The sequence below is a fragment of the Ochlerotatus camptorhynchus genome, unplaced genomic scaffold (genome assembly GCF_037179485.1).
Source record: "Ochlerotatus camptorhynchus isolate MF236.1 unplaced genomic scaffold, CSIRO-AGI_Acam_v1.1 ptg000374l, whole genome shotgun sequence".
NCBI lineage: Eukaryota > Metazoa > Arthropoda > Insecta > Diptera > Culicidae > Ochlerotatus > Ochlerotatus camptorhynchus.
Window position 1 is genome coordinate 1,874,059 of NW_027040862.1, and position 15,532 is coordinate 1,889,590.

Consider the following 15,532-nt stretch of genomic DNA (forward strand, 5'->3'; position numbering starts at 1 on the left):
TCCTCCAGATTTATTTGAAGATTAATATAGTTAAAATGGTCAGTATTAGAATCACCGATTAAATCTAGAGGGGTGCCTAGGAGGGCAGGCTCCCTCCAGAATGATCTAGCCATGCTCCAGATTTTTTTGAAGATTAATATAATTTAAATTGACGGCATTAGAATCACCAGAAAAAAATCTCTAGAGGGCCAGACTCCCTCCAGAATGATCTAGTCCTCCTCCAGATTTATTTGAACTTTAATATAGTTTAAATTGTCAGTATTAGAATCATCAAAAACCCAAATGGGGGTGCCTAGGGGGCCAGGCTCCCTCCAGACTGATCAAGCCTCGCTCCATTTTTTTTGCAGATTAATATTGTTTAAATTGACGGTATTAGAATCAACAGAAAACAATCTCTAGAGGGCCAGACTCCCTCCAGAATGATCTAGCCCTCCTCCAGATTTTTTTGAAGATTAATATAGTTAAAATGGTCAGTATTAGAATCACCGATTAAATCTAGAGGGGTGCCTAGGAGGGCAGGCTCCCTCCAGAATGATCTAGCCATGCTCCAGATTTTTTTGAAGATTAATATAATTTAAATTGACGGCATTCGAATCACCAGAAAAAAATCTCTAGAGGGCCAGACTCCCCCCCGAATGATCTAGTCCTCCTCCAGATTTATTTGAAGATTAATATAGTTAAAATGGTCAGTATTAGAATCACCGATTAAATCTAGAGGGGTGCCTAGGAGGGCAGGCTCCCTCCAGAATGATCTAGCCATGCTCCAGATTTTTTTTGAAGATTAATATAATTTAAATTGACGGCATTAGAATCACCAGAAAAAAATCTCTAGAGGGCCAGACTCCCTCCAGAATGATCTAGTCCTCCTCCAGATTTATTTGAACTTTAATATAGTTTAAATTGTCAGTATTAGAATCATCAAAAACCCAAATGGGGGTGCCTAGGGGGCCAGGCTCCCTCCAGACTGATCAAGCCTCGCTCCATTTTTTTTGCAGATTAATATTGTTTAAATTGACGGTATTAGAATCAACAGAAAACAATCTCTAGAGGGCCAGACTCCCTCCAGAATGATCTAGCCCTCCTCCAGATTTTTTTGAAGATTAATATAGTTAAAATGGTCAGTATTAGAATCACCGATTAAATCTAGAGGGGTGCCTAGGAGGGCAGGCTCCCTCCAGAATGATCTAGCCATGCTCCAGATTTTTTTGAAGATTAATATAATTTAAATTGACGGCATTCGAATCACCAGAAAAAAATCTCTAGAGGGCCAGACTCCCCCCCGAATGATCTAGTCCTCCTCCAGATTTATTTGAAGATTAATATAGTTAAAATGGTCAGTATTAGAATCACCGATTAAATCTAGAGGGGTGCCTAGGAGGGCAGGCTCCCTCCAGAATGATCTAGCCATGCTCCAGATTTTTTTTGAAGATTAATATAATTTAAATTGACGGCATTAGAATCACCAGAAAAAAATCTCTAGAGGGCCAGACTCCCTCCAGAATGATCTAGTCCTCCTCCAGATTTATTTGAACTTTAATATAGTTTAAATTGTCAGTATTAGAATCATCAAAAACCCAAATGGGGGTGCCTAGGGGGCCAGGCTCCCTCCAGACTGATCAAGCCTCGCTCCATTTTTTTTGCAGATTAATATTGTTTAAATTGACGGTATTAGAATCAACAGAAAACAATCTCTAGAGGGCCAGACTCCCTCCAGAATGATCTAGCCCTCCTCCAGATTTTTTTGAAGATTAATATAGTTAAAATGGTCAGTATTAGAATCACCGATTAAATCTAGAGGGGTGCCTAGGAGGGCAGGCTCCCTCCAGAATGATCTAGCCATGCTCCAGATTTTTTTGAAGATTAATATAATTTAAATTGACGGCATTCGAATCACCAGAAAAAAATCTCTAGAGGGCCAGACTCCCCCCCGAATGATCTAGTCCTCCTCCAGATTTATTTGAAGATTAATATAGTTAAAATGGTCAGTATTAGAATCACCGATTAAATCTAGAGGGGTGCCTAGGAGGGCAGGCTCCCTCCAGAATGATCTAGCCATGCTCCAGATTTTTTTTGAAGATTAATATAATTTAAATTGACGGCATTAGAATCACCAGAAAAAAATCTCTAGAGGGCCAGACTCCCTCCAGAATGATCTAGTCCTCCTCCAGATTTATTTGAACTTTAATATAGTTTAAATTGTCAGTATTAGAATCATCAAAAACCCAAATGGGGGTGCCTAGGGGGCCAGGCTCCCTCCAGACTGATCAAGCCTCGCTCCATTTTTTTTGCAGATTAATATTGTTTAAATTGACGGTATTAGAATCAACAGAAAACAATCTCTAGAGGGCCAGACTCCCTCCAGAATGATCTAATACTCCTCCAGATTTATTTGAAGATTAATATAGTTAAAATGGTCAGTATTAGAATCACCGATTAAATCTAGAGGGGTGCCTAGGAGGGCAGGCTCCCTCCAGAATGATCTAGTCATCCTCCAGATGTTTTTAAAGATTAATGTTAAACTGCGGTGTTAGAATTACCAGACAAATTTTATTGGGGTGCCTAGAAGGCTAGGCTCCCTACAGAATCATCTATGCCTCCAGACTTTTCAAAGATTTATAAAGTTTAAATTGTCGGTATTAGACTCACCGAAAAAAAAATATGAAGGAGGCCGAGCTCCCTTTAGAATTATATAGCCTTCACCACATTTTTTGAAGACTAACATAGTTTAAATTGTCGGTATTAGAATCAACAAAAACCGAATGGGGGTGCTTAGGGGGCCAGGCTCCCTCCAGGCTCTTCAAGCCACCCTCTATTTTTTGCAGATTTATATAGTTTAAATTGACCGTATTAGAATCAACAGAAAACAATCTCTAGAGGGTCAGACTCCCTCCAGAATGATCTAGCCCTCCTCCAGATTTTTTTTAAAGATTAAAATAGTTAAAATTGTCGGTATTAGAATCACCGATTAAATCTAGAGGGGTGCCTAGGAGGGCAGGCTCCCTCCAGAATGATCTAGTAATCCTCCAGATTTTTTTGAGATTAATATAATTTAAATTGACGGCATTCGAATGACCAGAAAAAATCTCTAGAGGGCCAGACTCCCTCCAGAATGCTCTAGCCCTCCTCCTGATTTTTTTTGAAGATTAATATAGTTAAAATGGTCAGTATTAGAATCACCAAAAAATCTAATGAAGGTGCCTAGTGGGCCAGGCTTCCTCCAGAATGATCTAGCCATCCTTCAGATTTTTTTTAAAGATTAATATAGCTTAAATTGTCGGTATTAGAATCACCAAAAAACCGAATGGGGGTGCTTAGGGGGCCAGGTTCCCTCCAGACTGATCAAGTTTCCTTCATTTTTTTGCAGATTAATATAGTTTAAATTGACGATATTAGAATCACAAAAAAAAAATCTCTAGAGGGTCAGACTCCCTCCAGAATGATGTAGCCGTCCTCCTAATTTATTTGAAGTTTAATACAGTTTAAATTGTCAGTATTAGAATCACCAAAAAATTTAATGGAGGTGCCTAGGGGGCTAGGCTTCCTACAGACTGATTGAGCCTCCCTCCAGATTGTTTTGGAAGATTAATATAGTTTGAATTATTGGTATTAGAATCACTAGAAAAAATCAGGAAAGGGCCAGACCAACAATCAATACGAAACTAACGATTTTAAATTGGCTCACCACTTTAGTAGCCTATTGGTCCCAAGCAAACGATTAACGTACCCTATTCTAGTTGAAATTCTATTACTACACTATGTTTGTTTTGATTCGCTATGAAAGTTTGACAGATAACATCAGGGGTGTGTGGATTCATGCAGAACATGCAGGGGTGAGTGAAATAGCTTGGGACTGCTTGGGACCGTTGTTCTGGTACTGAGTGAGCCAAAAATAATAATGATTTTCTTCGGGACCCAGTGGTCTTAGAGTTACCTCTATGGCCAGACTGCCTCCAGAATGATCTAGCCTCCATCCACATTTGTAATTTGTAATTGAATTTGAGAATGTAATTTAAAAAGTCGGTATTGTAATCACCTAAAAAATCCGAATTGTGGGGGGGGGGGCTTGCAGGCTCCAGATTTTAGTATTAGAATCACCTAATAAATCTAATGAAGGTGCCTAGGGGGTTAGGTTTCCTCCAGACAGAAAAAGCTCCCTCTAGTTTTTTTTAAGGTTAATATAATTTGAATTGTTGTTATTAGAATCACCAGAAAAAATCTGAAAGGGGTCAGACTCCCTCCAGAATGATCTAACCCCGTCCATATTGTGTTTGAAGATTGACATAGTTTAAATTATCGGTATTAGAATCACCAGACAAATCTGGAGGAGGCCTGGCTCCCTCCAGAATGATTAAGCCATCTTCCAGAATTTCTAAAAAATTAATATAGTTTTAATTATTGGTATTAGGATCACTAAAAAAATCCGGAGAGGGCCACACACCCTCCAGTATGATCTAGCTCCCCTCCAGATTTTGTTGGAGATAAACATATTTTAAATTGTCGGTATTAAAATCATCGAAAAAAAAAACCTTGATGAGTTCAGGCTCCCTCCAGAATGATCTAGCGCTCCTTCATTTTTTTGAAGATTAATATAATTTAAATTGTCAGTATTAGAATCACCGGAAAAATCTAATTGGGGTGCCTAGGAGGCCAGGCTCCCTCCAGAATGATCTAGGCCTCCAGATTTTATTTGTAGGTTAATATAGTTTAAACTATCGGTATTTGAATCACCCAAAAAACTGGAGGGAGGGGAAGCTTCCTCCAGAATGATCTAACTCCCTTTCAGATGTTTTTGAAGATTAATATAGTTTAAACTGTCGGTATTAGAATCACAAATAAAAATCTGGAGGATGAGAGCTCCCTCCAGAATTATCTAACCTCCAGCGCATTTTTTGAAGATTAATATAGTTTAAATTGTCGGTATTATAATCACCAAAAAAATCTGGAGTTGGCCAGGCTCCATCCAGAATGATCTTTTGGTGATCTAGGCCTCCAATTTTTTTTTGAATATTGCTACAGTTTAAATTGTCGGTATTAGATTCACCAAAAGAAATCTGGATTAGAGAGGAGAATTTTTGGAAGATTAATATAGGTTAAATTGTCGGTATTAGAATCACCAAACAAATCTGAAGGGGGTCTGGATCATTATTAAGCTTTTTTGGAGTTCCCGGAGGTGTTTGAGGAGGCCTACATCTTTAGGGATTTTCAACGGATTCCTTTAAGATTGAAGAAACTATGTAAAAAAATCATCCAACCAAGCCAGGAGAAAGTAATTTGGAGTTCAAACTTGAAAAGTTTTTTTTTTAAATATTTGATTATTTTAATCAAGATTTTGGGACTTGGAACAGGTTTAAGGATTCTGGCACTTTGAAGAGTTTTTAATTGTGTGAATTCTAAGCTGGGTTCCAAGGGATTAAAATTCTTGTTAGAAGAATACTAATGACATTGTTAAGAGAACTTCAAGTGAAGTCTGAGGAGACTTTTATGTCTCTGAGTAGAATTCAAATTAAACTTTGATGAACATTCAAAGGGTATTCATAGTTGAACGATGTCTGATGGTAGTATCAGAAGAATTCAGTGGAAATCGGGTTCTATGGATATTTTGAAGGGAATTCTCTTAAGGAACTTCTGGGAATCAATCCTCATGAAAACTCGAAGGAAATCCAGAGGACAATTTAAAAACAATGTCATGGATAATTTTAAAGGATTTCTGAATTGGTACCACGGGGAATCTAATAAGAATTTCGAAAGAATCGAATTCTGAGTTGCAACCTATTCCGAGAAGAGTTTCAAGCGAATTCTGGCAATAATTTTATGGGAATTCTTTAGAGAATTCCATGGAATTTTAGCGATTATCCGAAGGAAAATTCCAAGAGAATTTTTAGATGCATCCTGAGGAGAATTCCAAGAAAATTATTAGGAGAGCTCAGAGGAAATTGAATCACCGACAAACCGACATGAATGACCATAGCACAAACAATAAAATTTCTGACCAAAGCACACTACTGACACCCATTTTTTTTTTTTTTTTTTTCCACTGCGTCCTAGCAAGAAGTACGGTCGACTTAGTTCGCGCTCCGCTATTTTGGAAGTTTTCTCGCTATTCGCTTGATTTAAATTGTCAGTTTTTCTCGCTTAGAGTTCCCGGCTAAATAATTAACTAAAAGTGAGTTTTTTTCTGAGAAGAAAGTGTGTTTTCGGCATCATCGGAAGGAAAATTGTTTTTACGATTGCCAATTCGCCAACCATTTTGCGCACCATCGGTGCGTGGTAACGCATACCTGCACACGGATCATCGTCATCGAGTGTCAGCATCTGCCTCCGCATTTACACCGCTCATCTATCATCGTGTGTTCAGCTGAGTGCCGACCCTCACATAAGCACACACCAACGAAGACCGCCCGCACACGCTGATCGAAGATCATCCACGCTGCGCGTCGCTCCGCTGCTGCCGTTTAAACGCTCGGTGGTAGTAGTATAGGATTATCAGATAAGTTTTTGTTCTTGTTTCTCTCTTTCGCCCACAGTTAAATTTTAAGTTTGTGTTCTGTGTTTGTAGTTTTTTTTTTGTGTATTGTGTCCGAGTGATTATCGTTTCAGTGGTAGAGCGTTTTTCGCTCCCACTAGTACGGCAAAATGGACATTTTGTCGCAAGACGAAATGGACGTTTTGTCGGAAGATGACACCACTTTGCCACGCGATGGCAAGAAGGGTCGAAAACGTACGTCATCTCTCCCTGGTTCATCGTCTCAGCCTGGCAAAGGACAGGCTCAGATAAACCCCCGATCGCGAGCCTATCCAGATGACTCGACTGGCCCATGGGTTGTCTACTTTCAGCCCAGAAACAAACCTTTGAATGTAATGCAAATTACTAATGATCTGACGAAGCGATACTCGGCCGTGACTGAAATCACGAAGGTTAGGCACAATAAACTTCGTGTCTCCGTCTCTAACCTGAAGCAGGCTAACGAGATTGCTGCCTCCCAGCTCTTCACGCTCGAGTACAGAGTTTACATCCCAGCTCGTGATGTGGAGATCGAAGGTGTGGTCACCGAAGCGAGTCTGACCCCCGAGATCTTGGAGAAGCAGGCGGTTGGCCGTTTCAAGAACCGTTTGCTTCCTCCGGTGAAGATACTGGATGTCCAAAAACTGGGCTCAGTATCTGTCAGCGAGGGTAAAAAGAGTTTTACCCCCACAGACTCGTTCCGTGTGACCTTTTCTGGTTCAGCCCTTCCTCACTACATCGAGCTGGGAAAACTTCGACTACCTGTGCGTTTGTTCGTTCCCCGGGTCATGAACTGCCAAAACTGTAAGCAGTTGGGACATACGGCCTCCCACTGTGGCAGCAAGGCACGCTGTTCCAAATGCGGAGAGAAGCATGGGGATGACACCTGTGCAGCTACCGCACCAAAATGCGTGTACTGTAAGGGAACTCCTCATGGTATCTCGTCATGCCCGGTGTACAAACAACGCGGGGAGAAATTACAACGCTCACTTAAGGAACGTTCCCGGCAGTCTTTTGCAGAAATGCTTAAGACGGCCACGCCATCGACCAACGACAAAAATCCCTTTTCTCTTTTGTCAGATGACGAGACTGACTCTGACTTGGCTGAGGAGGGAACTTCTTTCTGTTTTTCAGCACGGAAACGAAAACGCATCCGTTCGCGGAAAGTTGAGAATGAAGAACCCCAAATCAGCTTGCCCAAATCAAGGAGTGGTGGAAAAAAGGAAGTTTCTACTCCTCCTGGATTCAGAAGAACTGACTATACCCAGGATTTTCCACCTCTCCCGGGGACATCCAAAACCCCTGATGTCCCATTTTTAAGAACAGAAGCCCCTTCTTCATCTGGGTTGTTCTCATTTGATAAAATTGTGGACGATATTCTCAAGTACCTGTCTATTTCTGATCCTCTCAAAAGCATTGTTCTGGCAATGCTTCCTACTGTGAAGAACCTCTTGAAGCAATTGACATTGAAGTGGCCCCTCATTGCAGCAATCATTTCTTTCGATGGATAATTTTCCAAACGAGGTCGGGGATTTGATCACTATTCTACAGTGGAATTGTCGAAGTCTTATTCCTAAATTAGACTCTTTTAAGTTTTTAGTTCACAATAATGATTGTGATGCATTTGCTCTTTGTGAAACTTGGCTCTCTTCAGATATAGATCTTCCTTTTTATGATTTTAACATTATTCGACTGGATCGTGAGGATTCGCGTGGAGGAGGGGTACTTTTGGGGATCAAAAAGTTCCATTCTTTCTATAGAGTGAATCTTCCACAATTTACAGGTATTGAAGTTGTCGCATGTCAGGCTATTATTAAAGGTAAGAGCCTTTGTATTGCTTCTGTTTATATTCCTCCTAGAGCCGTTGTTAATCGAAAACAACTTTCAGATATATGTTCAGTACTTCCTGCTCCACGGTTGATTATGGGAGATTTTAATTCCCACGGTACAGGCTGGGGGGAACTGTATGATGACAACCGTTCTACTTTTATATATGACCTCTGTGATAACTTCAATATGACAATTCTTAACAATGGAGAAGTAACACGTTTGGCTGGACCATCCTCGAATGGAAGTAAATTAGACCTCACACTTTGCTCTAACTCATTATCGTTGGATTGCACGTGGAATGTGATCCAGGATCCCCACGGTAGTGATCACTTGCCGATCAAAATTTCGATTGCCAGTGGGTTCAATCCGTCGGAATCCGTTAACGTCGCGTACGACCTCACCCGTAATATCGATTGGACAACGTTCAAGACCGCGATAGAGGAAGCCGTGTCGTCGGTAGAAGGGCTTCCACCGTTGGAGGAATATAACTTCCTCTCCAATCTGATCTTGGACAGCGCGCTTCGAGCTCAAACTCGGCCGGTTCCAGGAACGTCTTTCCGTAGGAAACCTCCTTCCCCTTGGTGGGACCACCAATGCACTGAGGTTTATCGTAAAAAGTCCGACGCGTTTAAGCTTTTCCGGAAACGTGGAACACCCGTGTATTTCGAAGCGTACTCGGCTCTTGAACGCGAACTCAAGAGCCTCATCAAAGCCAAGAAACGCGGATACTGGCGGCAATTCGTGGACGGATTATCGCGCGAAACGTCGATGAATACGCTTTGGAACGCGGCGCGAAGGATGCGTAACCGGTCTTCGAACAACGAGAGCGAGGAGTACTCAGATCGTTGGATTCTCAAGTTCGCGCGAAAAGTATGTCCTGATTCCGTGCCGGCACAGATGATTCCTCGCGAAACGACGAATTCTGTAGACGAGATCAGCCAGCCTTTTTCAATGCTGGAACTCTCACTCGCGCTCCTTTCGTGTGGCAATTCGGCTCCGGGGGCTGATAGAATCAAGTTCAACTTGTTGAAGAACCTCCCAGACGTCGCTAAGAGGCGCATGTTGAACTTGTTTTGTCAGTTCCTGGAGCTCAATATTGTTCCGGATGATTGGAGGCAAGTGAGAGTTATAGCCATTAAAAAGCCTGGAAAACTCGCTTCAGATCATAACTCGTATCGTCCCATCGCGATGTTATCGTGCATTCGAAAATTGTTGGAGAAAATGATCCTTTTTCGCTTGGACAAATGGGTTGAGACGAACCACCTACTCTCAGATACTCAATTTGGATTCCGTAGGGGCAAGGGAACGAACGACTGTCTCGCGTTGCTTTCCACAGAAATTCAGTTGGCTTTTGCTAAAAAAGAGCAAATGGCTTCTGTATTCTTGGATATCAAGGGGGCTTTTGATTCAGTATCCGTTGAAGTCCTTTCAGACAAACTCCACGCTTGTGGCCTTTCTCCATTAATAAATAACTTTTTGTACAATTTGCTGTCAGAGAAACATATGAGCTTTTCTCATGGAAACTCTACAGCTTCTCGATTTAGTTACATGGGTCTCCCACAGGGCTCATGTTTAAGCCCCCTTTTGTATAATTTCTACGTCAGAGAAATTGACAATTGTCTAAGTGACAACTGCACGTTGAGACAACTTGCAGATGACGGCGTAGTGTCTATGACAGGGCCCAAAGGGGTCGACCTGCAAGGACCCTTACAGGATACCTTAGACAATTTGTCTACTTGGGCTATTCAGCTAGGTATCGAATTCTCCACGGAGAAAACTGAGTTGGTCGTTTTTTCTAGGAAGCATAGCCCAGCACAACCAAAGCTTCAACTTTTGGGTAAACCGATCACTCATTCTATGTCCTTCAAATATCTTGGGGTCTGGTTCGATTCAAAATGCACCTGGAGATCCCACATTGAGTATCTGAGACGAAAATGCCAACTAAGGATCAATTTTCTCCGAACAATTACCGGAACGTGGTGGGGAGCCCATCCGCAAGATCTTCTAACGTTGTACCGGACAACGATTTTATCGGTTTTAGAGTACGGTAGTTTTTGTTTCCAGTCGGCGGCTAAAACTCACATCATCAAACTGGAACGTATCCAGTATCGTTGTCTTCGTATCGCGTTAGGATGCATGCACTCGACTCATACGATGAGTCTAGAAGTGTTGGCGGGTATGTTGCCACTATCGGATCGGTTCTCGGAATTGTCCCTCAGGCTCCTCACCCGTTGCGAAGTTATGAACCCACTGGTAATCGAAAACTTTGAAAAGCTTCTTGAGCTGAACCCTCAAACTCGTTTTATGTCATTGTACTATGTGTACATAACACAGGATGTCAGCCCTTTACAGCATAATCCTCATCGTGTATGCTTCTCCGACTTCGGCAATTCAGTTAGTTTTGATTTATCTATGACGCGGGAGATTCGTGGGATCCCAGAACATCATCGTTCCATGATTGTTCCGTCAATTTACGCTGCAAAGTTTGGCCAAGTTGATTCCGCAAGATCGTTCTTCACAGATGGATCACTAATAGAGTCGTCCGCTGGTTTTGGTATTTTTAACGAATTTCATAGCGCCTCTCGAATGCTTCAAGCTCCTTGTTCCGTATATGTTGCTGAGCTGGCGGCAATACATTGTACGCTAGAAACGATCGCCTCACTTGCACCAGATCATTATTTTATTATTACGGATAGTCTCAGTTCTGTCGAGGCTATTCGCTCTATGAGGCCGGTAAAGCACTCCTCGTATTTTCTCATGAAAATACGAGAGCTTTTAAGTGCTTTATCTTTAAGATCTTTTGTCATCACCTTTGCATGGGTCCCATCTCATTGCTCGATTCCGGGCAATGAGATGGCTGACTCACTTGCTAAGGTGGGCGCTATGGAAGGCGATATTTACGATCGACAAATCGCCTACGATGAATTTTTCTTCATTTATCGTCAACAGTCACTCGTCAGCTGGCAGAATAAGTGGAGTGAAGGGAGTTTGGGACGATGGCTATATTCGATCATCCCTAAGGTGTCGAAGAGTTCTTGGTTCAAGGGGTTGGATGTGGGTCGAGACTTCATTCGTATGATGTCTCGCCTCATGTCCAATCACTATTCGTTAAACGCTCACTTGTTCCGTGTTGGGCTGAAGGACAGCAATCTCTGTGAATGTGGACAAGGTTACCAGGACGCAGATCACATCCTTTGGTCTTGTGCTGAGCATCGCGGAGTCAGATCTGAACTGTACGATTCCCTTCGGGCTCGAGGTAGACAACCTAATGTTCCAGTTCGGGATATTTTGGCTAGACGCGATCTGGAGTTTATGAAACTCATATATGTTTACTTTAAGAATATTAACATTAGATTGTAAGTTTTATTAACCATGTGTTTAGTTTGTATTTTGTACGTGTGGGTTTTTTTTTATGTTTGTTTTCAAGATGAATAGAAATTCGTTCATGTTTTAGGATTAATTAAATATTTGTATCGTAAACCACATTTCAAACCTCCCTCTCCCTTTCCCATCCAAAAAAAATTGTAAATCCTCACTAACCTCGAGAGAACCGCGAGTATCCGGTCCAGCTCCTTTAACTTTAAATATAAGAAATCAATAATGTATAACAAAAATGATAACTCGGCTCTGTAAAGTTTATTCGATTGAGCCTGTACAAATAAAGTAATTAATAAAAAAAAAACACTACTGACACCTGGATCCGCGTTCGCGGGAAATATTTAGCTAAGCCCATAAATCCGCATGCAAAAGTTTTGAATTGGTTCGTGTCTGATCTATTCTGGACAAATTATTTTTATCTAGATAAAAAAATCCTATGGTTTTGACAGTTCGGATCACTGCACATTTAATTCGGCCTTCTACGATTTTCGGGCATAAGTCAGAATGAAGTGTCGTGTCGGTTTGTCGGTGATTGAATTGCAAAGATAATTCTGTGCTAAGTTTGAACCATGGCAAATCTGTGATACATTCTAAACTAGTTTGAAAGAGAATTATGGAGATAAATTTAACCTCAGTCTCATTTAATTCAAGGAAATTTTAACACTTTTTGTTAGAATTCAGCTGTAGAAGTAAAAAAGTTGAAATTTTCGGATGTCCAATTTATTCTGGAGTTTTGATCTTCTTATTTTCAGGTTCAACAGAGATTCTAATTTCTAACCAACTAAATATTTCTAAATTTATTTACCTTTCCTTATGTGAGCAGTTACACGCCAACTGACGGATCGCTTTTATTTTTCCATCTCTGAATTCCATGAAACTTCGCATATTTGTGAACTAAGTTGTACCGGAGTTCTGCCATCTCGACTCTTGCCCAATTTTTCAAATTGGTGTGTTCGATATTTTTCAATAAATCCATAGCACGAAAATGGCCCATCTTCATCTTCTGTGAACAATTAACGGAAATCAGATTATGCGTAATTTCCGATAGATGTCACCGCAAACAACAGCAGTGACATCAGCTAGAAAATCAATGCAGAAGCTTGACGAAATGGTTAATTCTGGATCCAATGGGTCTTTAGTTGGGACACCTGATTGAAGCAAGTTGGACAAATCAACATTCTGTCACCATCATTTTGTGGACACAGGGTGGGCTCTTTCCCCCACTCCTTAAGGCGTTCTACTGTTTCATGACTTCCTGTTTTCCTTCTAACTCTTGTCATGTCAACGCGTAAGTGCCTCTGGTTAAGACTGATTCAGTCCGCTAATCAACATCGCTAGTGATATTGTGAGCATCAATCATACGATTCAACTGAATCAAAAGGTGGCATTTGAAGGACTTCCAACAGACAGACAGAACGCCGAATTAGATTGTGTAATTTCAGCGTAAACATATCCAATCTGAAATTCTGGATGCTGCTGTGCTGAAACCTGAGTTTGGAAGGCCTTGCTGGTAACGGAACGGAAAAATCCAGTTAGAATAGAATCAACTACCCCGCCCACCCCTCGCTGGTTCGCGGCGCATACCAAACGTTCACAACAACCGGTCGATTCTAGTAAGAATCACCCTCCTCGAGCTCGAATTGCGTGGAACGAGAACGATGAAAACCTGTTCCGACGCCGCCTTCAATCTTTTACTGTACTGGCGACGACGTAAGCAACGAACGTAAGAAAATCACCTCAACGGCAGAATCCAGAACGCAGGGGGAGCGCCCCTCGCGACAAAGTGTGTTTGTATGTTCAATTTCATATCCAATTCCGGAGTGCGTGAGTTTCGTTCGGTTCTCCTCTTCGTCTTGTAAACTCGCTCGCATTCAATAGTAGGCAGTAGGCTTTGACGGTGACATAAAATAATAGAAACATCATAAATTAAGCGAACCCCTCGTTCCAAAACGTTCCGATAAGATTATTTGCCAATGCTTTTAAGGGGGGTGAATCTTCATCTTTGTGTTTATTTTGCTGAACTGGAAAATCCCATAAAAACTCATACATGATACAGAATTTAAATCCCGCCAGAGGGCGTCGTTGGTAAAGGTCGTGGTGAAAAACTGACAATCAGCAGGGGGTGAATTTCCCGTCTGCTAGTGGTTATGGGTTTTATTTTGTGGTTTGACGCGGGGCTTGAAGTTTAGAGGGGACTATGTGTCTGTCGTCTAGGAGACGGATTTGACTTTGAATGTTGATGTCTCGGTTGTTTTGATGGGGGTTGAAGGTCAATGAATTGCTTCCGCTCCCTTTCGTGACTATTTTTTTTTTAAAGTCAGTGCTGATTACTAATCAAATTCCTCGTTTGTTCTATTCTCTACTTACAGCGCAGTAGTTATCGATTCATCCGCCATCACTATTTCTAGTTAGTAACAACAGCAACCCTCCAATCAATCAAGGCGCGAAGATCCGAAGGAAGCACCGAAAATTATAATAGATGATCGGTTAATTAGACTGCTATGACTGGAAGGTTTTCTGCCGCCGCCGCCACCGCCACCGTCGCCGCCTACTATGGGATGTGAAGGAAGCCGGGTTCGTCGGTTCGTCGTGTTAGCGCCGCTGCTGATGGGTAGTTATCGGGTCAAGTGCGTGTGAATGTGATTTCGATCGGAACGAAGAAAAGCAAGCCTCCTAGAGAGATCAATTAGATTGCACATAAAAGTAGTTGTGTGTGTGTGTATGTGCGCGAAAATAAAAAATCAGCGATGAGCGTTCTGATTTTGTCGATAAATCGTTTACGGTGGTAAAAAAGCGTCCAATCACGATCCGAAGAAGATTACAAGATTGATGAAGTTTTAGATTTTCCGGAAAGTCATGCTAGCTTTGCAATCATATCCTCCCAGTTTGCTATTATAATAGTGTGTGTGTCTGTGTATGTCGATAGTGTAAGATTTCATCAAAGTTCCGAGCGTCCAGAAATCAGTGTCTATTTGGTGTGTTTCTATGTGATTACGAATAAATTAGCAAAGTAAGCGTGCTGCCGCAACGTCAATTTCCAGTTGCCGTCTACCGAATACCAGAAGCCGCAGTTGCCGTCACATCCATCACCACCACCACCACAACCGTTAAATCATGTGCTGCTCCCTTCAATTAAAATTTAAATGAGCATTTGGGTGATGTCATTACTACCGGATGATAATGAACTGGATTATACTCGGGGTGGTCTTCATCCTAGCGCCGCAGCTTCGTCTGGACCCATCGTCGATTTCGTCGGCGGAATCCACTCCGTCGCTGTTCGGGAGCCTGCTCAACTATGGCGGCGGCGTCGTTCGTTCCGGTGGGCTTGCAGCCGTCCAAGGGTCACCACTCAATACAGGTTGGTTAGCATCTATTAGTTCTAAAATTAAGCAAACCTCAATCCAAGCACCTCCGACTTTCGACATTTCGAAGCTCGGCTTCGACCTAGAAACGCGTCAATCCGTGAAGGAAAACGGAATGCGCCATTCGGCAGTGCATTCGTCGTCGTCATCGTCGCTTTCGTTCGGATGGATGCATCGTCGAAGGAGGCCAAGTAAAAGGGAATTATTGTGCCAATGTAGATGTACCTACTCTCTTTAGCCCAATTATCTAATTGTCGCACGATGTGTGTCGCCCGCTGGCATTGTGATTCGTCGCAGCTGGTGGGTTAATTGCTGGAAGTGCTTCACGGTCTGAAGGTTACACGCCAAATTGGAAAGAAGGTTGATGTTTCACCAAGGCGCAATGCCAGCGACGATCTCAGCCTTTGGAAATTTGAATTTCATTGACTGCTCTTGTTGTCAAGGAAATATGCGACCAGCA

The 15,532-nt window shown here is 41.9% G+C and overlaps 1 protein-coding gene across 1 annotated transcript in view; it reads left to right on the forward strand.

Annotated features, from left to right (window-relative positions):
- Positions 1–15,532, forward strand: part of Kul (Kuzbanian-like) — a 692,619-nt gene that overhangs the window by 4,477 nt on the left and 672,610 nt on the right. Inside the window, exon 3 of the mRNA XM_065232791.1 lies at positions 14,080–15,068. Coding sequence (XP_065088863.1) covers positions 14,885–15,068 — 184 coding nt within the window. The 5' untranslated portion in view covers positions 14,080–14,884. The remainder of the gene's footprint in view (positions 1–14,079; positions 15,069–15,532) is intronic.